Source organism: Notothenia rossii, assembly GCF_949606895.1.
Source record: "Notothenia rossii genome assembly, chromosome: 9".
Taxonomy (NCBI): Eukaryota; Metazoa; Chordata; class Actinopteri; order Perciformes; family Nototheniidae; genus Notothenia; species Notothenia rossii.
The window spans coordinates 44,148,956-44,175,411 of NC_136907.1; the positions used below are offsets into that span (position 1 = coordinate 44,148,956).

The following is a 26,456-nucleotide window of genomic DNA, read 5'->3' on the forward strand; positions in this document are numbered from 1 at the left end:
AGCCCCCATGAAGTGCGCCGGACTCTGAGGAAAATATTCGTTGTGGCCAAACGGCGGTACTACACTTCTCCGAAAATCCTAAAAATAAGCTCATATTTGAATTCCCCATAAAAAAACACATCATTCAGTAAAATCAAGGCCCCACTGATCATCTACTCTCTGAGATGATTCCAGGGATGCCTGACTTGAGTTTCAAGCACCAGGGAAAGTGGACAAAAGTGCCCGAGATCAGCCTCTTAATTTACCCAGGGCCTAGTGCTTGGTTTTGGGCATGAAAATTCAGGAAACTTCCCTGAGTATTTTATTAAATATCTGAACTTTGGAGAGGAGTTGGGGGACCCACGACACATCAAACCACATCTACAGATCAAGACGAAGCGAATGGAAGTATTCCCATACTCCTACGCCTGTGAAAATGTTTGTGAAAAACGTGTGCAAAGTCTCCGAAAAACAAAAAAAAATAGCATTGGCTATGATGCTAGCTTTGCGGCTAGCGGTTAGTTGTTATTTTTTATGTTTGAATGTTAAAAAAATAACAATCGACAGTGTAAACATAATTATGTAAATAACCCAATTTGTGTTCTGTGAAACGGAAAAGGATTTTACTTTTTTTTTTTTTTACTTTCGTTGCAGTGTCTTAAATGTAATTTAGGTTAACTTCCTTTTTGAAGTTGTTGCTATGGAAACAACATGACGGAGAAAAAAGTAATATCTTCTACGTTGCAGTGTCTTAAATGTAATTTAGGTTAACTTCCTGTTTGAAGTTGTTGCTCTGGAAACAACATGACGGAGAAAAAAGTAATATCTTCTACATATAATAACGGACAAAGTAAAGAATGAAGTGTAGGCTATGTTTAAATGTTCGGAATTTGACCGTGTATGATGGCCCTCTTGAGTTGCCGTACAATATGGCAGATATGACGGATGACGGATGCGACGGATAAGACCCCGAGCAGATATGGTACCCCGAGCAGATATGGTACCTACACCGGAAATACTTTTTCCCATTGACTAACATTGGGAAAGAGACGTCTGTAAATCATTTTTTAAAACTAGCCAGTATGAACATTTGTATAGCCGGATTCGGGTTCTTCTGCTCTGACAGCCAGGCATGACGGGTAATCTGTGACGTTTCGCTCTCTCAAAAGTTGGGCCATTTTGTCTTCATGCGCCAATGAGCAACTCTCATAGGAATGAGGCCCTGCCTCCCACGCTGTATCCAGTTATTTTTATACATCTATGAGCAAAACGGACTATTCGACCGCAACCCAGTTCTTATTATACATCCATGAGAAGAACCTGTATGTTCACAGAGTATGCGCCCCTTAAGCCCCGCCCCCCGAGCTCCCACTCTCGGCTCACTAGAATGAATGGAGAGAGAAAATAAATCTAGATTCGGCTTTTAGTGCATTTTACAACTTTAAAGACCCAGTGAAGTGTGCGCCTGTGCATTATCTGTTATGCTAATATGTATAGTAATGACCAAAATTGTCCATTGGAACCCATATCAAAAGATGTTGGAATAGCAATGAATTTGACGAGTTTTGAATTTGCCGCCTGGAAATCCGCAGTTGACCTCCGCCTTCGTGGGCGTGGCTTGCGATCTACTGCGTGACGTCACGAGATGGTCGCCGCCGAAGTGTTTACATTCATCACAGTTTATTGTTTCTCTGTTTCAAAGTGGAATTTATTTTTGTTTTTGAGCGAGTATTTTACTGGAAAGTGTGTCAGAGTCGACTAGAAGTGATTGCCAATCGAGAAAACTTGACTATGGAGGCGACAGTGAAGAAAACGGGAGGAAAAACACATGGGAAGCGATGCATTGCCGCTGGCTGTAGTAATGTCAAGTCTGCCGAAGTGGCGATGTTTCTGTTCCCAAAAGATGAAGGTGAGCCTGGCTGGTGTCATTGTTTCGTAGATTAGTTGATTGTTCATGACAAATAAAGCCCACTGGTCGATTCGATTCGATTCAAGAGAGAGAGAGAGAGAGAGAGAGAGAAAGAGAGACTGAGAGAGTTACAGGGTTGTTGTTAGCATCTGGTGCTAGCTCGGAGCTAACGGAGATTAGCTGTTTCAACAATAAGGAGAGGGAGAGTCCTCTCCTGTGGGACTGAGAGAGATAACGTCAGCTCAGGGAGGTAAAGGACTCTGAGTGATTAGATTGTAAACTGTAGCCTAAGTTATCTCAGTGGGTTTGGTCATCTATGTAAACAAATATTTCCATCTATGTAATATTAGTTGTATAAAATAGGTTAAGAAATCCTTCCAATGTTTTTTGATTATTGAAATATATGTTTCATATGAGTGTTGAGAGCTGTATCCATAAATCTCTTAATGTTGCCCTCAAAGTGCACCAGATTGATGCATTCGACTTCAATTTAAAGAAAGATATCTTCCCGGGGTGCATGCCCCCGGACCCCACTAGAGGGTGTGAGGTCATCACAAATAAAACAGGTTCACATGGTTAGGATACTAGATAAGTGTGCACACTCATTATGTACACTAAAAAAAATTATTGGATTTGTTAACACTATAGTCCCTAATATATTTGTAGAAAGGCAGGAAATGGAATTCAATCAAGAACATTTTTCATTGTGGAGGACCCCCTGTTTTGTGTCCCCCCCACTTCTCAAACCAAAGTTACACCCTTGTCTAGATCTATGACAAAATATTGTCCTCAACTAAATTGACTTCCATGGCCATGCTAATGATGTCATAATAGATTACCTATAGAATAGAGAGCTTATCTTTTGACTATTAATGGTTGGATTTATTTTATTTCTACAGATCTGTCAAAGGCATGGGCAAAGCAAGTACAGAGAACCAGGAAGGACTGGGAGCCTACCAAATACAGTGTTCTGTGCAGTGAACACTTCACAAGGGACTCCTTTGATGAAAGTGCTCTACTACGAGCGCAGGTGGGCATTGCGACAAAGAGGACTTTGATCCTGAAGAAGGGAGCAATTCCAACTGTTTTCCCCAGAGTTGGGACTTCAGCTGTGGGACAACTTTCAACGTCAACATCAAGACCGGCTCGATCTGCATTTGCAATGAGAGAGAGAAAGCGGGTAAAGTTGTTAGGCCTAATTTGTTGATGTTAAATCAGGATTTAATTCCAGTGGCTAGTAGTCTCCTGAATTATTATTGTTGAAATGGTATGAGCAAGGTGTAGGCCTATACTGTTTTGAATAATTTTGTAATCCATTTCATATTGTGTACATTTGCAGAAAGTAGAAGAACTCCTGGCAGAATCAGAAGTGGAGATTAGCAGTTTTGCTTCCACAGAGGAATCAATGGAGATGGCCACTGACACAGACATGGCACCGGAACAGGTTTGTGATTGCCCCCAGGTTTTGTTTTAGATGAGCACATTGGCTGGTTTTACCTTGCATGTTATCATGACTGGAACACACAGTGGACACATGAAAAAAAACCTTCTTTGTAATATGTACACCTTAGATCTTACACTTGTTATGTAAAACAAAAAGCTTAGCATTAGTCTTGTTCCAAACACCAAACATGCAACCGGCAAACCAGTCTGCTAAATATAATTATTGTAGAAAGTTGCTAGTCAGGCATGATATTGACTTACATATGCATTGGCTCTAGCTAAGCATTACTGTAGGGTACATGTTTATCATGATAATATTGTCTAGAACTTCTAACCCCTCGAAAATATTTTACAACATCACACCTGGCAGGAACGACAGAGTCAAGATCAGGCCTGCCAGATAGACTGGACTCCAACAGCTACTGTCAGCATCAAGACACAGACTGGGAAACAACTCGCAAAAACAAAGAAACAGTCAAAGGGTAATGCCACTATTGATTGGTTAATAGTACTGGACTATTACATCGAAGTTTAATCAGTTCCTAAAAAAAAAAAAAAATAGTTTGACAGGATGAGCGAGTGTGTCATATAATACTGTATTACAGTACGGGATATTCCTTCTAATGTTGAGTTTGTTAACTCTAAATAGTAAGCAACAGATCAACATAGATTTGTGGTTTTATATAAACACAATATAGTATTCCATCGATCATTTCATTTCCAGCATGCCAGGTGATGCCGAGATGCTGACTACACGTCTACCAGTACCAGGGAGGCAGAGAAAGCTGAAAGTCCATGGCACCAGAGACCCAGCTACACCTGACCAGCCACCACAGGCTGCCTCTAGCAGCAGAAGCAGCCAGGCGTCAAAGCTGGAGCAACACCAGCTGGAAGACGCGTCATCCAGCAGTCCAGCTGCACCACCATCAGTATCAGGCTCCTCAGACTGGGAACCCAGTATCATCAATCAATCAATCAATGTTTATTTATATAGCCCAATATCACAAATGTTACATTTGTCTCAGTGGACTTCACAGTTTGTACAGAATATCAGTATGACAATACGACACCCTCTGTCCTTAGACCCTCACATCGTACAAGGAAAAACTTCCAGAGAAAACCCACAGTTTAAAGGGAAAAATGGGAGAAACCTCAGGGAAACCTGAGAAACCTCAGGGAGAGCAACAGAGGAGGGGATCCCTCTCCCAGGACAGTAGCCCCATCTCAGCGGCTGATTCTTCTGACAAGTCAGATCTGTCAGAAAGTCGGGAAGCATTTGGGGATGAGATCTGCCACAAGGGTCCTAAACCACATGGGTGTGATGACCTACGTGAAACGAACATTCTTCTCACACCAGCGAGACATCCTGCAACCTGCAATACAGGGTGTATGGACGCAACAACAGGCAGCCCACATTGCGATGCTGCAGACTGAAGGGCGACCTCTGGTTCTGGGGGGTGACGGCAGGACCGACAGCCCTGGACACTGCGCAAAATTTGGAACATAGAATACAATGGAGCTGGAATCAAATGTGGTGCTAGACCTACAGCTGGTGCAGGTACAGTTTATATTGTTCAAGTTCAGGGTTTTGTGTGAGAAATGTAAAACTTCATCTGTAAATATTGTAATAGTAACAGTGTTTCAAATCATATTCAGCTCATTGCAGAGCTCCTGTCTAGTTATCTGCCTAACTGGAATGTTCCCTGCTGTATTTTCAGAGCAACGAGTGTGGTGGTAGCTACCATATGGAACTGGAAGGCCTGAAGAGGATGGTGGCCTTCTTTGAGGACATCCTGGAGATTGGCACTCTCGTCACAGACCGACATCGCCAGATTGCCAAATGGATTAGAGAGAATATGCCGTACACAAAACATCTGTATGACATCTGGCATGTAGCCAAGTGTATGTGTCAATGTTGTTTCTTTTGAAGTTCAAGGAGTAGAGTCTTCTATTGAGTTATCGTAAAGTTGTTATCACCAGACAGACATTGCAGCATGCAGTGTAACAGATCTTATTTGCACACCTCACTCAAATAGATAGATCTCTTTATGATGTCAGTTTTATTTATTGTCTTTGCAGCTGTTGGGAAGAAGCTGAAAGCCATCTGCAAGCTCAAGGGCTGTGAGGACCTGAAAGCATGGCAACACAGAATCATCAACCACTTGTACTGGGCAGTGGTTTTCTCCACGCAAGACGACGCAGAACTTATTGTGGATAAATGGAAGTCGGTGGAGCGGCATGTCCTAAACCTCCACAGGGGCCATGGTGGAAAGTTCCCCACATGTGCGCACAAGAGACTACAAAGCAGGGCTCACAAGAAGAAGTGGATCAAACCAAGTGAGTTTAGAGTCAATACTCCTTTTTCTGATATGGCGGCAGACGTGACATTTAAAATTACGTCTGTTGCGTCAGCAACGGGTGACTGTAATTTTAACCGTCATCCACCGCCAAAAGGAGTATGGAATGTATACAGTGTATGTATACTGAGTGATTAAAAACCCAGTACATACCCAGCAACAACAATGTACTGACTGTCTTATGGTTGGGTACATAATCCAAAAAGTTACGTCTGAGCAACAAACATTAGAATTGATAATCCATAATGTCAAGCACTGCCATTGAAATTTGTTGATGATTGATTTATTGATCTGTTGATTGACGGTTCACTATCAGCTGTCAAACTGGAGAAACTGGTGACAGACAAGATGCTGTGCAAGGACATCGGCAAGCTCTCGGCCGTACACCAGACGTCCAAGGTGGAGGGCTTTCACAGCCTCATCATTCAGTTTGCACCAAAGTCTTACGTGTACTCCTACACTGGCATGCTGTGCAGGTTGGTCTTTTCAGCATATAATTCAAAGGCTTGTACTGTACCAGCTAAAGACTTGTTTCAGTTACTTGGGAATGGGCGTCTTTGTACCGTGCTGAACCAGGTCCCCGTGCTGTATAATAGCTTGCGACGCTACGTCACATCTCCCATAGTGTGTCAAAATGGAGGAAGGAACTGTGATGAAGTTGTCAACTTCAAGACACACATTGCCATGACTAAAATAAAACACAAAATCACTTTCTGAATCAATATCAAGTTAAATAGAGCTGTTCATGTATAGACGTGGAATAATTACAAAAGAGAGATATTTCTTTTCACATTTTTAAAACTGTTTCTTTGTTTATGTTAACAGAACCCTTCTTGCCGGACTGCATTACAACGAGAATGCCAGCAGACATACTGCAACTACGAAGGCGGGAGAACAGAGGTTCAAAATCCGCTACCCGAAGTACAAGGCTGGAGGTCATGTTGTGAAGAAGATCCTAGTAGAGGCAACATTCAGTGAGCTTGAAATGAAATTATGAAATAATATTGTCCAGATTGGTAATGTACCGGTACTAATGATTTAGTAACTAATTCAGTTCAAAACCCCAATTGAAAGAATGATCTCGGCTTGATGACAGACACCATTTATTATTAGAGAACATTAGGAAGTGCAAGTTTTGTATTCTGTCTTTGAACACTGTTGCAGGCTATGTGGATGATCTCATGAGAGAGGTGGTCGACCTCTGCAAGAAACCCAGCGCAGACAGGCCTGTACAGCTGGAGGAGCCTCCCACTCTGTCCTCGGCAATGGAGAAGCCTGACAAAGCAGAGGCCATCAAGGCACATGCCAGTCGTTTCAAGACCAAATAGTCTGTCACTCTGCATCTTCAACTGTGGAACTGTATTAAACATTCACTTCAGAACTGTATTGTCACTGTCCTTCTTCATAACCGTGATAGTCCATGGATGGAAACTGTCGACGAATTTGGTTCACTGCACAAGAGGGCAGTGGCACTCTTATGTCGCGTCCTAGGTAACCCCAGCAAAGTCTCACCAGCTGGCGGTAGGCTGTGTATCGGTGGCGTCTGCAAGATAAAACATTATAGCATTGATATGACGACAGCTACTGTCAAGAGACTACTACAAATGAAGGACAATAGACGATAATAGGTCAACTTCAAAGTTACATTTTCTTATACTCAGATCATAAAAGACTAATATTCAAACGTATAAAGTTGCAAAAGTTGTCATGACATCATATTAACTGATACATTTATATACTAGTAATAGACTTTATTGTAAATAGTGTTTGTAAGGCTTACTCATTGCCCTCTTGCTGGAGATGGCCATAATGTTGCCTGTATCCATAGTATGCTATACGCATCACCCAGATGTCTAGACAGCCAGATCGGAAGCCGGGGTGGTCGATTATGCAGCTGTGAAAACCATCCTCCTCCATGGTCCTGGTGACAGCGGGGATTTCCCGACAGCACACACTCTCGGCTACAGTGTCCATGTTGTTACAGTTGTCGCACTGACACCTAAAACATATAAAACAGATGTAACATTATGATTAGCAGGAATGCCAGGATGTTTCAGTGTTGTCAGGTTGCGACATTTTGCAAGGTAACTGGATTTTATCATTTTAACTTGGAACTGTATATTGTTGAATTTTATGCAGAAGATCCAATAAAGTTAGACTATGTGCGCATGAAAATCATTTCTTGTTCTCGCCCCCTGATTATCTGATAGGTGAAATTATTCCCATAAACTGCAGATAAGCAGAAAAACAGGTCTGGTCACCCTGGCGTATGTTTTAATTCAATGACCAGAAAATTCTAGTTTAATAATACTCTAGCACATGAAATGTACATAAGCTAATTATTTCCCAGAGGCTGAGCCCAAGCAGAGATTTTAAACAAGGCAAATCCCCCCCCCCCCCCCCCCCCACTATTTTCAAATCGACAGTGACAGCACAGCCACTGCTAACCTGCTAACCATTCAGTGTTCTGTAGCCGGTCAATGTCTTCCCCATCGTCTATGTCGTCGCCATCATCCTCCCCACTTGACGTCCCTGACGGCTCAAATCTGTAGGGTTCAATGATGTCCTGCGCTTCCTCATCGTCACTTCCATCTTCTGTGCCACTTTCCTCATCTATCCTGTCCGAAAAGCTGTCAAAATCAATAATTTCTCTCGCACTTGTATCACTTTCCAAAGTCTCCGCCATGTTTACAATCACAACTGGGCCCATCTTGTGACGTCACAGCCGCTATCGTCTGCAACTTCCGGTAGGCTTAGACAGCCGTTATTATTATAATTAATAATTAATAAATAAATAAATAAATAATAAAAAATTATTTTAGCCATGAAAAGGCAAAATGATATGTAAGGAATGAAACTGAGGTTACCTACTGTAACTCCAGCTTCTATGAGTAAATGGCGCAGCCCTCTACGGCTATCGCTATTGGGTAATCCCCCTGCGCCCCCGCGCAGCACTGAAACACTTGTAGTCCACGCCCACCCGCAAGGTGGGCCCCACCCTCGGGCCTCCTTCCGGTATAAATAGGAAGGACGCCCGGCAATCTGCTCCCATACCAAATAATTTTTCTTCAGCTATTCGTAGAGCCAGTGGGGCCCAGCGCTTAGAGGGCTGCGCCATTTACTCATAGAAGCTGGGATTACAGTAGGTAACCTCAGTTCTATTTCGTATATGGCTTCGCCCTCTAAGGCTATCGCTATTGGGTTAAGGGCGAAGCATGATGTAGTCTGCGCCCCACTGGGTCCGCCCGGCACTAGAGGCACAGACACACCTGCTAAATAACACCCCATGCCTGTTGTGCCATGCGTAATGGCGCATCACCGTCCATGGAACATAGCAAAACATGCCTATCTTCCCGACGGGGTGAAGGCTGGGGACAATACATACCGGCCTCTGTGAGAAAGTAGAGACGAAGGTCCCACCTTGCGCAGCGATCATAGAGGGGGAACAGCAGCTCTCTGCGTGTCAGACAGGTAGGAGAGCGCCCAGCTGGATCCCTGAAGTCACTCACTCTGACCAGGCACTCCGTATAAAGTGTGTCAGAGGAAAAAGGAACATCCCTCCTATAAGAGGGGAAAAGGGCCGCTCTCCGCGTGCCGAGAGGCAGGAGAGAGGCGCACAGCTGGCTCCCTGACGTCACTCACCCCAACAGGACACCCAGTACAGGGTGTGTCAGAGAGGAATGGGAGACATCCCTCAAATAAAAATGAATAAACGAACAGGGGGAAGACCAAGATGCAGCAGTGCAAATATCTTCCACTCCACATTCCCCCGTGCAAAGCCGTGGAGGAGGAAATTCCTCTGGTGGAGTGCGCATTGATGTTCTCCGGGGGCTCCACCCCAGAGGAGACATGCCTGTGACACAGCCTCACACAACCTGTGTGACAGCCATGGTGCAGACAGAGGTTGCCCGATCGAGCGCTCTCTATAGTGCACAAACAGGCGCTGAGAATGGCGCAAGGCAGCCGTGCGCGCCACATAGCAAGACAGCGCGCGCACAGGACAGAGGAGATTTAGAAAAATAGCGGGGGTAAAAACCGCGCAAGACACTGTTCCTGGGATGACAGGAGTGCTTCTTGTATCCCATGGAACTGTTCAGGGGAGAGGCTTCTCTGTGAAGTGCCGTAATGGTCTTCATGGGGACGAGCCACGCCATCACCGCCGCTGCCCGTGAGGCAAAAGGGCTGCGAGGGAGTTTCCACACGCTGCATTTCACTCCGTCTCTCCTCATGAGGCGCGTACACGCCCAGGGGATGAGAGGTGTGTGCATGCTGTCCACACGAAGCGTTATCACCGTGTGTAAGAGGCATATCTGGGACAGAGGAATGCCGCGAGTTCTGCAGTTTATAAACCAATGGGTTAAAACAGCAGGCTTCTGCAGCGAATGAACCACCTCTAGAGTGTCCCCCTGTTGGAAGACACCCAGGGCCAGGGGTATCATCACGTGACCAGCTGACTCCAATGCAGAGCAGCTGCGTCACGGAGAGGGCTGTGTGGGTTGTGACACGCCGGAGGAGAGCTTTCAGTTCCTCCACTCGCTGCCGCGAGAGTCGCGCTCTCATGCTGGCTGAGTTTAACTCCACTCCCAGATAAACGATTGTCTGAAGAGGACAGCTCTTCTTCCAATTTATTATGAAACCCAGGCTTTGACAGATGAGATACGAGATGTACCGTCTGTAAAGCGACTTCCTCCCTGGAGCGAGCCAGCAAATAGCAGGTCGTCCAGAGAAAAACCACACTCTCATCCCTCCTCTGTGTAGTGGCTCCAGCCTTCTCTACACAAATGCGAGGAGCCAGGAAATATCCGAACGGCAGACGAATGTCTGGTCTGATATTCCCTGAATGGAAAAATGTCCTGTGTTTCGGGATGATGGGTACGTGGAAGTATGCATCCTTCAGGTGGAAGTGAACCAGTCGTCCTGGTGAACACATTCCAGCACTTGTTTGATCGTCAGCATGTGGACTACTGACAGATCGAGGATGTCTCATTCCCCCAGTCTTTTTCGGGATTAGAAAAATAAAGGGAGTGAAAACCCCTGATTTTCCTCCCTTTGAGGAACCCTGGAAATATCCTCTTTCAACAGGAGTTCCAGCAGCTCGGATTGGAGCGCAAGACATAGCTTTATAACAGCGCTCATGGGTTTATTATGACCGTGTGTAGGAGGCGTATCTCGGACAGAGGAATGCCTCGAGCTCTGCAGGTTATTAACCGAGGTTAAAACCGGCAGGCTTCTGCAGCGAGCCCTGCTGTCTATTTAATCAACAGATTAGTGGCAGCCGGCTTAATTAGCGAGGTCTGCAGGTTATTAACCGATAGGTTAAAACCAACAGGCTTCTTGCATCGAGCCCTGGCGCCGTGGCGCTGCGGGCGCTGCCGCTGGGGGCACTCAGCCTGGAATACTGCTCATTTCCCCGTTCTGGCTTCTCTGTGATGCCATTGCCCTCGCCGCCACTGTGAGGCGAAAGGGCTGCGGGGAAGCCTCCACACGCCGCGTTTCACTCCGGCTGTCATCATGAGGCGTGTACATGCTCAGGGGATGAGTGGAGGTGTGTGCAGTGCTGTCCACTTGAGGCGTTATACCGGCGCTCATGGGTTATTATGACCGTGTGTAGGAGGCGTATCTCGGACAGGGGAATGCCGCGAGCTCTGCAGGTTTATTAACCGATAGGTTAAAACCAGCAGGCTGCAGGGAGCCCTGCTGTCTACTTAATCAACAGATTAGTGGCAGCCGGCTTAATTACCGGCTCCGCTTCCTCGGAGGCTCTCGCGGAGCAGACCAGGAGCGGGGGAGCCTCACTCCCATTTGACTCGCCGACGGGAGACCCTGTCTCTGGGGCGGCGGGGGAGCGGAGACGTGGGACGGAGCCCCTGCAGCCGCCGGGGCGGTTGCTGTGGGCGTCTCTCCGCTTGCGACCTCCTGTGGCCGGCGTGGACGCCGCGGCTGCTGCGGGCGTTGATGCCGCTGTGGCAGCTCAGCCGACTGGAGCCAGCTGTACATGCTGGCGAATGCCGTCCACCTGTTCCGCGGCCGTCTTCATGGACTCCACCATGGCGTGGAACTGGGATCCGAACAGCCCGTCCGGGCTGATTGGAGTGTCCAGTAGCACTTTTCTGGCCGTCTCCGTAACAGACGCCGCCGCGCTGTGGTGACGGAGAGGGGGAAAGCATGTTTGGCCGCCAAGTTTGCACCCTGCTCCGACTCTCTCTCCCCCGTCCGGGGGAGAGGAGGGAGGGGAGAACCGAACGGTGAACCGTGGAGGGAGGCGGGGCAGGAGTTGCTTCGGACTCCTGCCCGGCACTCTGCCCCAGGGATACGTGGCCCCGTCCGCGGGCTCGTAAGCCTGGATGGGCCAATCGTCCTCTTCGGCCACAGCAGCAAGAGTGTCCGCTCTCCGCTTCCTGTCGCCCGAGGGGAGACGAGCGCAGTGCATGCTACCTGCTGGTTTAGAGCCGCGTACGCGTGCTCTGACCCCCAGCAGGATTCGCATACTGCTTTTATCTCTGCAGGTCATAACTCATTATGAACCCAGAGCCACATGAGGGACAATCACGGACGCAGTTGTTGCTCATGATGATTCTCAATTGCTGTGCTTCAGTAACTGTGCTGGTTTGCTGAAAAAAAGAGGGAGCAGATTGCCGGGCCTCCTTCCTATTTATACCGGAAGGAGGCCCGAGGGTGGGGCCCACCTTCTGGGTGGGCGTGGACTACAAGTGTTTCAGTGCTGCGCGGGGGCGCAGGGGGATTACCCAATAGCGATAGCCTTAGAGGGCGAAGCCATATACGAAATAGAACTGCCATTTCATTTTGGCGCAAAAACATGCACTTCATGGGCACTTTAAGGACTTAATGATTCTAATAAGGGCTATAAAATAGTTCATACTGGATCTCGATTGAGGCCCATCAGCTGATCTGCGGCCACTTCCCCCCCAGAAACTGAATTTAAGTCTCATCCTGGTCACTGACCTGCCAGTGTGCAACTCGATTTTGACAGAATAACAACTTGTGACTTCTAGAATTGTGTGAGTAACATTCTGTTTTTAGACTCCTCTGTTTCAGTGTGTGTACTCTGTATAAATGCTCTGTAGTTGATCTGACTGAAATTGTCATTTTAAATCTTAAAACCGCTACAGTATCTGTCAGGCAGAAACTTGGGACAAGTAATTTGACTGAAACCTTAAAACTGAACTAACTGACTGCTAGGGTTGAACTTTGATTTAAAAAATACTAAGAGCTTTATTGAGTAGGTGTAACTGTATTAAGGGTTAAACTCATAACTTTATAACTTAGGGTTTAATGTAATTGGAAAACCATTGTGACACTGAAAATACAATAACAACTCAGGAGGGAGCCAGTCTAGATTTCCTTTTGAGGGCCACCAGCTGCTGAGAGTTAACTAATTAAAGGGGCGTGGCCCCACAGCTGCGAGGACTCAGCAATCAGGTGTCCATTTTAGGCAGCACTTTTCAGGAGCGTCAGTCAGACAAAGACATTAGCGTCCCGCTGGAGTCACGAGGGAGGCAAAGAGGAGGCAAATCCTACTTTGATTGAGCTAAGTATCTCTAGTATTTTATTTTATTTGTTTTTTATTAGCCCCTCATATAATCATGTGTATTTTCTCCATTCCTGTTTACGTGTCTTCCCGCAATTATCACTGGCCCCGTGTATCTCCTAATCGATATAACCGGCCTGCTCTCGTCTATCCCACATGCTCCACTGAGATCTAACATCTAGTTTCAGGTGGCCTGTGGAACTGCCAGTCAGCTGTTCCGAAGGCTGACTTCATCTCTGGCTACGCTTCCCTGCAGTCTCTGGATTTCCTTGCTCTCACTGAGACCTGGATGACTCCATCCAACACATCCACGCCAGCAGCTCTCTCCACAGCATATTCCTTCTCCCACACACCCAGACCCTCTGGCAGAGGAGGTGACACTGGTCTCCTGCTCTCTCCCAAATGGAGCTTTTCCCTCTTCAAGCTACCTAATTCCATGCCGTCACAGTAACCCATCCTATACAATTAACCATTGTTGTTCTCTACCGTCCACCAGGCGCCTTGGGGGACTTCTTGGAGGAATTAGATCATCTCCTCTCACACATCCCTGAAACTGGCCCTCCCGCTGTACTTCTCGGAGACTTCAACCTCCAGACAGGGAAGATAGCTGAACTAACATCTCTTTTAACCGCCTTTGCTTTCTCACTGTCTCCATCCCCACCAACTCATAACGCTGGCAATGTCCTTGATCTCATATTCTCAAGGAACTGCTCTACTTCTAACCTCTCTGTAAACCCGCTCCACACATCCGATCACTTCTTCATTTCATTCTCTCTACCCCTTTCCAAACATAACAAACTAATCTCTTCTAATTCTGCACCTGTCCGCCACAACCTTCGTTCCCTCTCCCCCTCTACCTTTGCCTCATCGGTGCTCTCAGCCCTCCCTCGTTCCAACTCCTGCCTCCAAACTCTGCTGCAGAAACCCTCCTCTCTACTCTCTCATCCTCTCTGGACTCTCTCTGTCCTTTCACATCTCGGCAGGCTCGTCAGTCCCCTCCAGCTCCTTGGCTAAATGACGCAGTGTTTGCTAAAAGAACCATCCTTCGGGAAGCAGAGCGGAAACGGTGGAAATCCAAACACCATGACGACCTCCTAACCTATCAGGCTCTCCTCTCCTCTTTCTCTGCTTCGATGTCTCAGGCAAAAAGCACTTTATTTCAAGATAAGATCCAATCTTCCTATTCCAATCCCCAAAAACTATTTTCCATCTTCTCCACCCTCTTGGACCCCCCCAAAGCCCCTTCCCCTTCCTCCCTTCTGCCAAGCGACTTTGTTAACCACTTTGAAAAAAACCAGACCCACCTTTCACTCACACACTGACCTCCTTCTCCCCTCTCTCTCCAAGTGAGGTTCTTACCCTCGTTACCTCTGCCCGTCGTACCACCTGTCCTCTGGACCCTATCCCTTCAAATCTCCTTCAGACTATCGCTCCTGATATTCTACAGTTTCTCACCCATTTCATCAACACTTCTCTAACTTCTGGTCACTTTCCAAACAGTCTCAAGGAGGCAAGAGTAAACCCTCTCCTAAAGAAACCCACTCTCAACCCGTCTGATGTTATAAACTACAGGCCTGTCTCTCTCCTCCCGTTCCTGTCTAAAACACTTGAACGCGCTGTCTTTAAACAACTCTCCTGTTATCTCCATCAGAACAACCTTCTGGATCCGCACCAGTCTGGTTTCAAGGCAGGTCACTCAACAGAAACTGCCCTCCTTGCTGTCACTGAGGAACTGCACACGGCTAAAGCAACCTCCCTCTCCTCTGTCATCATGCTTTTGGACCTGTCTGCTGCATTCGATACGGTGAATCATCAGATCCTCCTTCGCACTCTCCAAGAACTTGGAGTTTCAGGCTCTGCACTATCCCTCCTCACCTCATACCTCAAAGACCGCACCTACAGGGTAACCTGGAGAGGGTCCGACTCCGACCCTTGTCAATTAACTACAGGGGTCCCTCAGGGCTCTGTTCTTGGTCCCATCCTCTTCTCCTTGTACACAAACTCGCTCGGATCAGTCATTAGCCCGCAGGGTTTTTCATACACCCAATTCATTCTGTCCTTTCCCCGCTCAGAGACCCAGGTTGTCGCAGGCATCTCTGCTTGTCTAGCTGACATCTCTCAGTGGATGTCTGCTCACCACCTCAAGCTCAACCTTGACAAGACTGAACTGCTTTTCCTTCCGGGAAAAGATTGTCCCACTCTTGACCTAACAATCAACATCGGCACCTCGATTGTTTCCCCGACTCAGACTGCAAGGAATCTAGGTGTGACCCTAGATAACAAACTGTCCTTCACTGCAAATATAGCTGCTACAACCCGCTGCTGCAGATACACTCTTTACAACATCAGGAGGATACGTTCCCAGCTGACCCAGAAAGCGACGCAGGTTCTGGTCCAGGCTTTCGTCATCTCACGTCTAGACTACTGCAACTCCCTCCTGGCTGGTCTACCTGCATGTGCCATCCGACCTCTGCAGCTCGTCCAGAATGCAGCGGCTCGTTTGTTCTTCAACCTTCCTAAATTCTCCCACACCACGCCGCTCCTCCGCTGGCTTCCGGTAACTGCTAGAATCTACTTCAAGACAATGGTACTTGCGTACCATGCTGCGAATGGATCTGGCCCTTCCTACATCCAGGACATGGTTAAACCGTACACCCCAGCGCGTGCACTCCGCTCTGCATCAGCCGAACAGCTCGCTGCACCCGCACTGCGAGGGGGACCCAAGTTCCCATCAGCAAAAACACGTGGGTTTGCTATCCTGGCTCCAAAATGGTGGAATGAGCTCCCCATTGACATCAGGACAGCAGAAAGCTTACACATCTTCCGGCGCAGACTGAAAACTCATCTCTTTCGACTCCACTTCGAGCGATAGAACTATTAACAAAGCACTTGTATACTAATAAAAGACTGGCTTATCTAAAGCCAGTTGAGTAGCACTTGAAATGTTTTAGCTCTATGAAAACTGATGTACTTATATGATTCTGTTTTCTTCAAGTTTGTACTTTGTTGGTCGAACGCACTTATTGTAAGTCGCTTTGGATAAAAGCGTCAGCTAAATGCAATGTAATGTAATGTAATAATGGGTAGTTTATTTGGTTATCTGATTTACAGACGCCTCTTTCCCCATGTTAGTCAACAGGAAAAAGTCTTTTTGGGCCGGGTGACGTCACAGACTGATACAGAAGTTGCTGTACCGCCGTTTGGACACTGTGACTACCTGATCTGTAGCCCTGCCCGATCTGCAGTGCGCATGTGCGAGATGGTCCGCCATATTTTACAACTACATACGGCAACTCTAATAGGACACTTGAAAAAAGAAAAACTCGAGAGAGATGAGTTATTGTTATTACAACGTGACTTCAACAACTCTTTTTATTGGCATCTTTTATTTGGGGTTAAGTACATTGTCAGAATAAGTCAGAAATGGATTTAACTTCTGTTAGGCAGCTATAAGCCATACATTTTTGAATACATTCACAGTACATATTTATTCAGTATGATAGCTGTCTAACAGAAGTTAAATTCATTTCTCACTTATTCTGACAATGTACTTAACCCCAAATAAAAGAACCCAATAAAAAGAGTTGTTAAATAATAGTGAAGTCACGTTGTAATAACAATAACTCATCTCTCTCGTGTTTTCTTTTTGAGCTTTGCCAAAAGCCACTGTGTCAAGTGTCCTACTTGGGTTGAGGTACAGAGTTGTCCAATATGGGAGACCATCTCGCACAGGCGCACTGCAGATCGGGCAGGGCTGCAGATCGGGTAGTGATGGGCCGTTTTTCAATCTCGAGGATACTGGCTTCCAAGCCAATATTTCAAGGATGCTACGTCATCGAGTGCCGCCGAAGGACTGTTCCAATCTCCAGCATACTTGGAATTCCACAGAGGCCGCGTATTTCTTTGGGGGGAAATTTCAAGGCTGCACATGGGTAGACTTCGCGTCCTTAAAATCCCTACAATGCTTTGCACACGGACCAATTTCAAAAACCCTTGCCGAGAATGGCTGAACCGACGCAGCACACATTTAAATGTAAGTATGCAGTGGCGTAGAACATGTGTTGGTAAATATGTTACTTTGTTACATTTGTTATCGCCAAAAATGTGTTCCTTGAAAGTAAAGCAAGTTCATAATTAGATAGACATCGTGAGGTATTTATTTTCGGTACAGTTTATGTTGAAACCGTTAGAGAGAGTGGCACACTTGTTAGCCTGTTCCATTCTTCTTCGTTTTCCGAAGCCGTGGCTTGGAAGTATACTTGCTTTGTTTCTGAAGGAAGTGACTTGGAAGTATGCGACTACCAAGCCAGCATCCTCGAGATTGAGAAACGGCCACAGACACAACGAATTTTGGGCACAGAGTCCGGTGCACTTCCTGGGGGCTTGCGTAAAAGGGGAGACTATGGCTGTGACTTGTGTGTTACTGACCCATGGATGTATCATAAGAACTGGATACAGCGTGGGAGGCGGGGTCTCGTTCTTTCCTATGAGAGCTGCCCATTGGCGCATGAGGACAAAATGATATGGTGCTTTAAGCTCAGACTCCGGGGCAATTTCCCTCGCTCTCTGTGAGCATCATGCTCCTTTGCATGCAGGGCATCATGCCAGGGTTTCTTGTCATTTCTCCTCTTGCAGATCGCCATCAATAGAGGTTGCATTTGGATGGTGGTTGTGCTTGTTACTGTAGTTCTGCTTGACGCACACGCTTTAAAAAATATTATTAGACATACTTTATTTAAATCTCTTGCTGCAACCCAACAAGTCCAGGAAGATGGTCGTCCAAGTTCTTGCTCATGGTAAAAAGTTAAGTTGGGTCTCTGATGCTTTTTATAGTGCTGTTTAAACCTCTTAAGATTAAGCTCAACTTTCATTATTGAATTGAGTGGAAATTCAGTTTTTCACCTCTTCAGCTACCAATACACACTCCGGCGTTCCTTCGGTTCCCTACAGACTGGGCTACTGCCACCCTGAAACACAAGAACACTTCTGCAGTGATTATAATGTTCACTTCTTATAACTATCAAATTGCAAAAGCCATATACACTCATCATTTCAGCATGATGTGACCTGTATTTTTTCATTTAAAAATGCTTTGAAATATTAAGCAGCCTTTAACATCAACCGGCTGTGTGTGCTTGTTTGATTTATTATTATACTTATTGGATAGTAATATTGCATCAAGTAGCAATTGACTGTTGTAGATAAACAACTTCTGACTTTTTGTTACATTGGATATTTCGACTTTTTTGTACCTTAAAAAGTCTACTGGTTTATTTTTAGAAATGCATTGTGTTTACAGTTCTGAAAAGTAGCTAAACATGTTAAATTAATGTAGTGGAGTAGAAGTACAAAGTGGCATTCAATTAAAATACTCAAAAATTGTACCTAAGTACAGTACTTGAGTAAATGTACTTAGTTACTTTACACTGGTGGAGATCATGAGCTTATCTGAATCTCTTGCATGTATTTAAAGCCCGCTGCCCACACTTTAAATACAACATGAACTCCCCATGGCAGACGCTTTACACTTTCTTCAACTACTTCAGATTGTTTCATTTAACTTTACGGCCTGTGAGGGGTTCAAAACATGGGAGATCTGAACATCCTTATTTAAGTGCTGTAAATAGGACACATACATGGCCTGCTCTGTTATTACTGATGGTGTTTGTGATCTGCTGGAGCTCTGCACAGCTCAGTCTGCTAATAAAGTCCACTCTGAGTGATTGCAGTCATAAAAGCAAGTAACAGCAGATGTTTCTTAAAACTGAACATATTCACTGGCTTCTTTTTGTTGTCCCAAAGCCTGATTCTTGCTTTAATGGTTATAGAGTGTGTATAACAGCAGTAACAGTGGATGGTTGATCAGATCCTTCTCTGCCTTCTTTCTTTCATATCTTACAATAAAGTATTATTATTATTATCGTATCACATCTGAACATGATTTTTAATTAGCAGATTGTGTTGAAACCTTTTTTTTTACTTTTGTAGATGATGGTAAGTATAATTACAATTGAATTATAACATAACAGAATGGCTTGATACTCATGCCATATAAAGCTCCCAACCGTTATTCTTCAAGTCCTCAAAATGACTCTAAACTGAGGATAAACAAGCAGTAAAAACAGATCACTGACATCCAAATAAAGTGTTTTCAGCTGCATTAGATTGGGCCTTTGTCAGGATCTCGACACAAACTGATGAACCCAAATGCACGACCCAGAGACAAAGTCTTGAATGTCAAAAAATGTCATTTTAATTTCACAGATCAGGTAATCCCCCTTAACAGAGTAGGTACTGGAAATAACAAAAGGCGCTCACAAGGAGGAAAAAACTAGGCGTAACAAAAAGAGAACTTACGAAAAACTTAAGCCTACAAAATTAACAAAAGAAACAAAACCTGACATGATTGAAAAGCGATCCTTTCTGAGCTGAGCCTTGGCACGACCATTCGGAGAAACAAACAAGACGAACTGACACAGGACAGGGGAGAGACAGGACTATTTAAACATGAGGTGAGTGGGAACAGGTGGAAACAATCAGGGGCAGGTCAGACACTGATGAAGGCGGGAAAAACACACAAGGGGAGGAAGAAACAGGGCCTGAAATGAAAGACAATAGGTAAATACAAAATAAAACAGGAAATGACTGACAAAATACATAAACATAACTAACACATTTGACGAGAAACAACCGCCTTTTTATATGTCTCTCACAGATATTTCTGCGTAGTGTGTGTTTAGACCAAACTATTATTCATAAGTAATACATGTTTACATTGTGTTTCTGTTCTGTGTTTCCTGCAGAAAGGAGCAGCAGTGAGAGCAGGATGGAGAGGACCGGCTGTTTTTATATCAGATGAAAACAGCAGCTGTTCTCTCATGAGAACGTCTGAATGCACCAGACCAGGGATGTTGTTAGAAATTAAAATCAATGTTTTGATGGTATAATGTAGCTTAAAGGCCATGTAATGCATCTAACACAGGTGTTTTTTAACATGTAGTTTAGATATCACCAGAATAAAAATAAATAAAAATGTTTAAAGTTTGGTCATAATTAAATGACATATACGTTAAAAACCGATGTTGGTTCCGAAGTTTGCCGAGTACGCCCCCGATCACTCCCGAACGAGCGGTGACGTCACACGTGGCAAATATTGCCATTTGATCAAATCAGTCCAAATGGCAAGCAACGCGACAACTTCAGACAGCGACAGCGACAGCGATCATTCAAGCTCAGATTCGGTGGGTTATCTGGATTCAGTTACAGAAGTAGAGCGTGAACCAGCTAGCCTTTCACTTCAAGGCATCTTGCCTTATCAGTACGAGCCTCCTGCCCGGCAATCGAACAACGAGGCAGAAACTTGTGAAAGAGAAGCGGATTCCGCAGCCGGTGAGACTCGAGTCGGCAATACTGAATGGTAAATTCTGTTTTATTTAATTTGACCTGCACTAAATGTCGATCTTAATTTGTCATCTGTTCCTCACACGTCCGGCAGATATTGTTTTTTTTTAATGTTATGTACAATATTCAGGTGTACATGTCAATGCTGTGAAAGCATGCCCACTGCAGATGAATGTGTATGCTGCAGAGAGATCTGGCAGGTGATGGAACAAATAGACAGTTTGCAACCTACTGACCAGATAGAAGACACCGACGAGAAACCAAGGTGCATTATTAGCCACCCAGGCTTTAGAGAAGGCTGTCTCAGTGTTTGGACACTGAAAATAGCGTATCTTCAATACAAACAACAACACAGAGCAGTTGATGGCCCACTACACCAGTAAGTAAATATTGATTGACCCAACTGCCTATTGCAGCTTTGCTTTCATATAATACTTTTAGTCGCTACAGATATGGTACACTTTTAAAGATACCATTAAACTCTTTCAAGCAGTCAAAAACAGCTTGGCTTTTATTTTTTCTGTGTATGCAAGTTCAATGTATGCTTGGGAAAAGAAACAACTACACATGTGAGGAAATATATAAGAGGCCTATGATTCTGTCAAGCAGTCATGTACAACCTCATATTTATTTTTTAGAAGTAAAATACAAATATCATGTTATAAAGCAATTTGTAACCATTGCTACATAATAGTACTACATAACATTTTATTTTTCTCCAAATATATTTATAATCTGTATACTTTTTTTTCATTAGGAAGTATCGATATACAGCTTATCGACAGTTTGTACGTTGGTGCTGGGGTGTACTCGGCCCAAAACTCAGAGTACCGCTGCCTGCATGTGCTGTAACCGAGATACGGAAGACTTACCCTGAACCGGGAGGCCGCTATCAGGGATTTCAATGGCCAAATCTGTAATTTGACATAAGTCATGCAGCTGAACTGGTTAAAATGGTTTCGCATGATGTAAATAATTTACAAAGTACATCATTTACAATATTATTTTTCCAAAGAAACATGTAAATATAACAACATTTTCCAAATCACAAGTTTGTAAGATTGTATTAATTTACTGTTTGATAAATAAAAAAGGGTTCTTTTGTTAATTTTTCACTTGTAACATTTGATCTTTATTGCAGTGTACATTAGTCTATTTTGGTATATGTGCGAATCCACAAATAATTAAAAGTGGTAAAAATAATAAAGATATTCAGACGTAATTCATTTTTGGCCTTACTTATTTCGCTTCAACTTTTATATATTTCAGTCACTAGGCAAGTTCACTGTACTCTGGTGACATTTAGCTCAGGCTGGCATAACACCTGTAGTAACTTAATTCTGACCCAAGTTTTGTGCACAATCTTCCAGCACCCATGATCAATGTTTATAGCAATCAGGAAACATTCACAGCTCACACATCGCTTCCCCATCATGAATTGTTAGATAAAAAAAGTTTAGCGAGGTCCGGTTACACATATGTTGAGCGCAGTGGCGGCTGGTGGAAAATATTTTTCGTGGGGCTGTTGATATAGTGAGTAAAAACATTTTTTTTGGGAGAAATGACCCCTTAAATTGGGACTTCTGGTGATGTAATGGCCCCATAAAATCGTGGTTCTAGGGCCAGGAACAACCAGGCTGAGTCGGGCTGAGTATGCTAAACTAACTCCGGTCAAGCCAGCCCGGGAAAACCTAGTCAAGCCAGCCCTCACGTGATATTGCGGTGCGCGAATATCCTATGCATTACGGTAGAGTACAAAAAAATCATCCCTCTGTGTTTAGATGAGAATAAAACTAAAACTGTCCAGTATCAGAGACTCATTTCACTTCAGGGTGATAGCAGGACATCCCATCTAGTCACTCAGAAAAAATCAGGACATTCTGATGTAGAGTTTCAAAATAAAAGACCTTTGAAATCTCTATTGTATGAGCTATCATCCCTGTTTTTAGATGAGAATAAAACAAAAACTATCCAGTATAATAGATCCATCTCACTCCAGGGTGATAGCAGGACACCCCATGTCGTCACTCAGAAAAAATCAGGACATTCTGATGTAGAGTTTCAAAATAAAAGACCTTTGAAATCTCTATTGTATGAGCTATCATCCCTGTTTTTAGATGAGAATAAAACAAAAACTATCCAGTATAATAGATCCATCTCACTCCAGGGTGATAGCAGGACACCCCATGTCGTCACTCAGAAAAAGTCAGGACATTCTGATGTAGAGTTTCAAAATAAAAGATGAAGTCTCATATATGAGCTATCATCCCTGTTCCCAAAGGTCTTTTATTTTGAAACTGTACATCAGAATGTCCTGATTTTTTCTGAGTGACTACATGGGGTGTCCTGCTATCACCCTGGAGTGAGATGGTTCTATGATACTGGACAGTCTTTGTTTTATTCTCATCTAAAAACAGGGATGATAGCTCATATATGAGACTTCAAAGGTCTTTTATCTTGAAACTGTACATCAGAATGTCCTGATTTTTTCCGAGTGACTAGATGGGATGTCCTGCTATCACCCTGAAGTGAAATGAGTCTTTGATACGGGACAGTTTTTGTTTTATTCTCATCTAAACACAGAGGGAGGATTTTTTTTTACTCTACCGTAATGTATAGGATATTCGCGCACCGCAATATCACGTGAGGGCTGGCTATAGGTTTTTCCGAGTGGAGGCTGGCTTGACCGCAGTCTAAACTAGAGAGAGAATCGCTGTCAAGGGGGCTACAACTACAACAAGATGAACATATTTGAACGTGATTTAATTGTAATACACGTTTCAAAATGATGCCGAAGTAACAACATACTGAAACCGGATAGTAAAAACGATGAATTAAGGCTTTGACAAGTCTGCCGACAGACGGCAGGCGAAAAACCTTTTTAAATGCGTGTATTCTAATGGAGATTTGGCTAAGCTAACGTTGTAAATGCTCCGACCGTCCACACTCACAACAACGGCCTATACAGACATAAATAAACCAGCGACTGTATTCGCCATGACACAGACAGTATGTGGTTTGTACTTGTTTAACTTTTGTCTAGTTTCTGAACAGATATGAAGAGCTGTGAGTTCTGAGTGCTAAGAGCTAACAGCTGTGTTGTTTTTCTGGGGAGCTCATTGAAGATGACGTCACGGCTCCCCCTAAACTGCGTTACTATAGATACTACCCCAGTTCCTCACGAGTCTAAAAAACAACTCACGTCAACGCACGTAAGCAACGTGGGCGCCGAGTGAGCGCCCTCGTGATCAAAATATTTGACGGCGCTGATTGGCTGAAATTATGTTTCGGCGGCACAGGTTACTATTGAGACTTTTGCTACGTGCTGGTTGCTGCTGTTTGGCTCGGGGGCAGCGCCCCGTAATGATAAACTAATGCCAAGGGCAAGGCCAGGCAGGAAACATGTGACTTATCAGTAACTTTAGACATTATAACACAATTTTAAACAAGATTTTATTGTAGATTATACATTTTACTGATACCAATTGTATGATATTTACCTTGTTCATTAAAAATAAAAAATAAAAAATATATATATTTTTGAGATATATATTTTTTGAAATATATTTTTTTTTATTTAATTTTTTTTTAAATATTTTCTTTTGTATGTGGGAAGAGGTGGGGCGGCGCCCCTAGCGCCCCTATGGGCCGGCCGCCACTGGTTGAGCGAAAATAGCGGAAGGATACAAAACAAACAATTCAGACGAGGCTGGTGTTTGCCACGTGTGACGTCACACAGCTGGGTTAATGGCTGGCAAGCTTTTCGCTACCGGAGCGGAATAACACGGGAAAGTGGCACACATTTCATGTTATTTGGGGGGTATTTATGGAAAGAATCATTGATGTTGATATGTCAAATGAAACAGTGGAAAGTGATGAAGCGATTTATTAACACAGAATAACGTTTATTTTGGACATTTCATGGACTTTAAACATACCGTCAATTTAAACGCTCTTTTATACTGAAAAACCAGAAATTCTTGTGCACAAGCAGTTAAGCTTTTATTCTGAAAATCCTACATCTACGGTTAGCATTTAGCATGTGGCTAATATACGATTTCCTAAAGAGGTGAATTGAGGAGCGAAATGACATGGAGTGGTGCAAACCGAAACCTACTGATTTAACACTACAACTATAGATGTCAAGATACTACCATGCTGAATATTAAATGAAAGTATAGTTTATTTGAATACATTATTGTTTACAGACGAGAGTAGCATGTGACAACATCCGGAAACCAAACCAGCCGTGAAGTATTTTCTGTATATTTTGGAGTATTGATTACAGGATTTAGAATGTGTTACATGAAAAGTGATGAAAGAGAATATGAGGAGAAAAGGCGGGTTAAGCATATATTGAATGTGAAAAGTACCAATCCTCTGTTTAAATGCAACAACGGACATTAGAGACGAGGCGAGCCGGCTGGCGGGGAGGAGCCAGCAGAGGATATATATAGCAGCACCGGACGAGGGATTCGCTCTCTTCTCTTGCTCATGAGAGCCAGATCACAGCTGTTTTCTGCCTGAACGATATTCTGTCTGTAACATTACCGCGCCTTTTTTAATTAAAGTATCCCATTTGAATCTTTTCAGAGACTCCATTTAGTCTAATTTTAAAGCTTCTCTCCTGGACGCGAGAATAAAGAACATATTTAACAATGTAAAGTAACTAAGTAGATTTACTCAAGTACACTACTAAAGCACAATGTTAGGATACTAGTTGTACTTTACTTGTGCATTTCAATGTTATGCTACTTTGTACTTCTACTCTATTACAATTCAGAGGTACATGGTGTACTTCTACTCCACTACATGTATTTAATACCTTTAGTTACTTTAAAGATGTGGATTAATGATGTGAAATATAATGAAGTGTTAAATCAGACTTTAGTTCCACCTGGAGTAAATTCACAAGCTACCCTGCAGTATACAAAGTCATTCAAACTAGCTGCACCTTTACCAGCTTTGAGAACACTTTCATGATCAATCATTATAAAAAATATCGTATATATTATTCTGAAATGGACCAATCTGCACAATCACTACTTTTACTGTCGCTACTTTAAGTATATTTTTATAATAATAGCTTTCTACTTTTACTTTGGGTAACATTTTGAATGCAGGACTTTTACTGTAACAGAGTATTTCTACACTCTGGTACTTCTACTTTTACTAAGTACAAGATCTGAGTTCATATCCCACCTCGGCAGCAGATTACAGAAAGACTTCCATGGACTGCTTCCTGTAGCCTGACCCTCTGAAGAGCAGTGACATGCTGACATGTGATTTTTTTTTACACTACCGTAATGCATAGGATATTCGCGCACCGCAATATCACGTGAGGGCTGGCTTGACTAGGTTTTCCCGAGTGGAGGCTGGCTTGACCGCAGTTAGTTTAGCATACTCAGCCCGACTCAGCCTGGTTGTTCCTGGCCCTAGAACCACGATTTTATGGGGCCATTACATCAAGGTCTTTTATTTTGAAACTGTACATCAGAATGTCCTGATTTTTTCTGAGTGACTACATGGGTTGTCCTGCTATCACCCTGGAGTGAGATGGATCTATGATACTGGACAGTTTTTGTTTTATTCTCATCTAAAAACATGGATGATAACTCATACAATAGATTTCAAAGGTCTTTTATTTTGAAACTCTACATCAGAATGTCCTGATTTTTTCTGAGTGACTAGATGGGATGTCCTGCTATCACCCTGAAGTGAAATGAGTCTCTGATACTGGACAGTTTTTGTTTTATTCTCATCTAAACACAGAGGGAGGATTTTTTTTTACTCTACCGTAATGCATAGGATATTCGCG

The 26,456-nt window shown here is 43.9% G+C and overlaps 2 protein-coding genes across 4 annotated transcripts; one reads left to right on the forward strand and one right to left on the reverse strand.

The window, feature by feature from the left end:
• The first annotated feature begins 594 nt into the window (after window positions 1-594).
• On the forward strand, window positions 595-7,022 carry LOC307018284 (uncharacterized protein). 2 transcript variants are annotated; one of them, XM_079648446.1, is made up of 8 exons: window positions 595-1,888; window positions 2,788-3,068; window positions 3,228-3,332; window positions 5,050-5,233; window positions 5,411-5,668; window positions 6,005-6,164; window positions 6,514-6,662; window positions 6,853-7,022. In XM_079648446.1, the coding sequence occupies exons 1-8, from the start codon at window positions 1,771-1,773 to the stop codon at window positions 7,014-7,016; spliced, it is 1,419 nt and encodes a 472-aa protein (XP_079504572.1). In that variant the 5' UTR covers window positions 595-1,770; the 3' UTR covers window positions 7,017-7,022. The 2 variants fall into 2 exon arrangements, with proteins under 2 accessions (XP_079504572.1, XP_079504573.1); XM_079648447.1 differs by lacking the exons at window positions 595-1,888; window positions 2,788-3,068; window positions 3,228-3,332 and adding an exon at window positions 4,097-4,889.
• A 55-nt stretch (window positions 7,023-7,077) lies between these two features.
• Window positions 7,078-25,911, reverse strand: LOC307018285 (uncharacterized protein; the record flags this gene model as incomplete). Of its 2 annotated transcripts, XR_013802396.1 has the most annotated exons (4): window positions 25,841-25,911; window positions 18,140-18,204; window positions 7,469-7,687; window positions 7,091-7,231 (listed from the first exon to the last, which is right to left on the reverse strand). XR_013802396.1 is itself a non-coding variant. In XM_079648448.1 (3 exons), the coding sequence occupies exons 1-3, from the start codon at window positions 8,396-8,398 to the stop codon at window positions 7,078-7,080; spliced, it is 627 nt and encodes a 208-aa protein (XP_079504574.1). In that variant the 5' UTR covers window positions 8,399-8,435. The 2 variants fall into 2 exon arrangements, 1 of the variants encoding a protein (XP_079504574.1); XM_079648448.1 differs by lacking the exons at window positions 18,140-18,204; window positions 25,841-25,911 and adding an exon at window positions 8,145-8,435 and having other exon boundaries at window positions 7,078-7,231.
• Between the last annotated feature and the right edge of the window lie 545 nt (window positions 25,912-26,456).

Excerpts from the sequence above, each read along its gene's own strand:
- LOC307018284 (XM_079648446.1), top strand. The coding sequence starts at position 1,771 with ATGGAGGCGACAGTGAAGAAAACGGGAGGAAAAACACATGGGAAGCGA. Across the intron at positions 3,333-5,049 it reads CAGACATGGCACCGGAACAG|AGCAACGAGTGTGGTGGTAG; the intron begins GTTTGTGATTGC and ends CTGTATTTTCAG. Across the intron at positions 5,234-5,410 it reads CATCTGGCATGTAGCCAAGT|CTGTTGGGAAGAAGCTGAAA; the intron begins GTATGTGTCAAT and ends TTGTCTTTGCAG.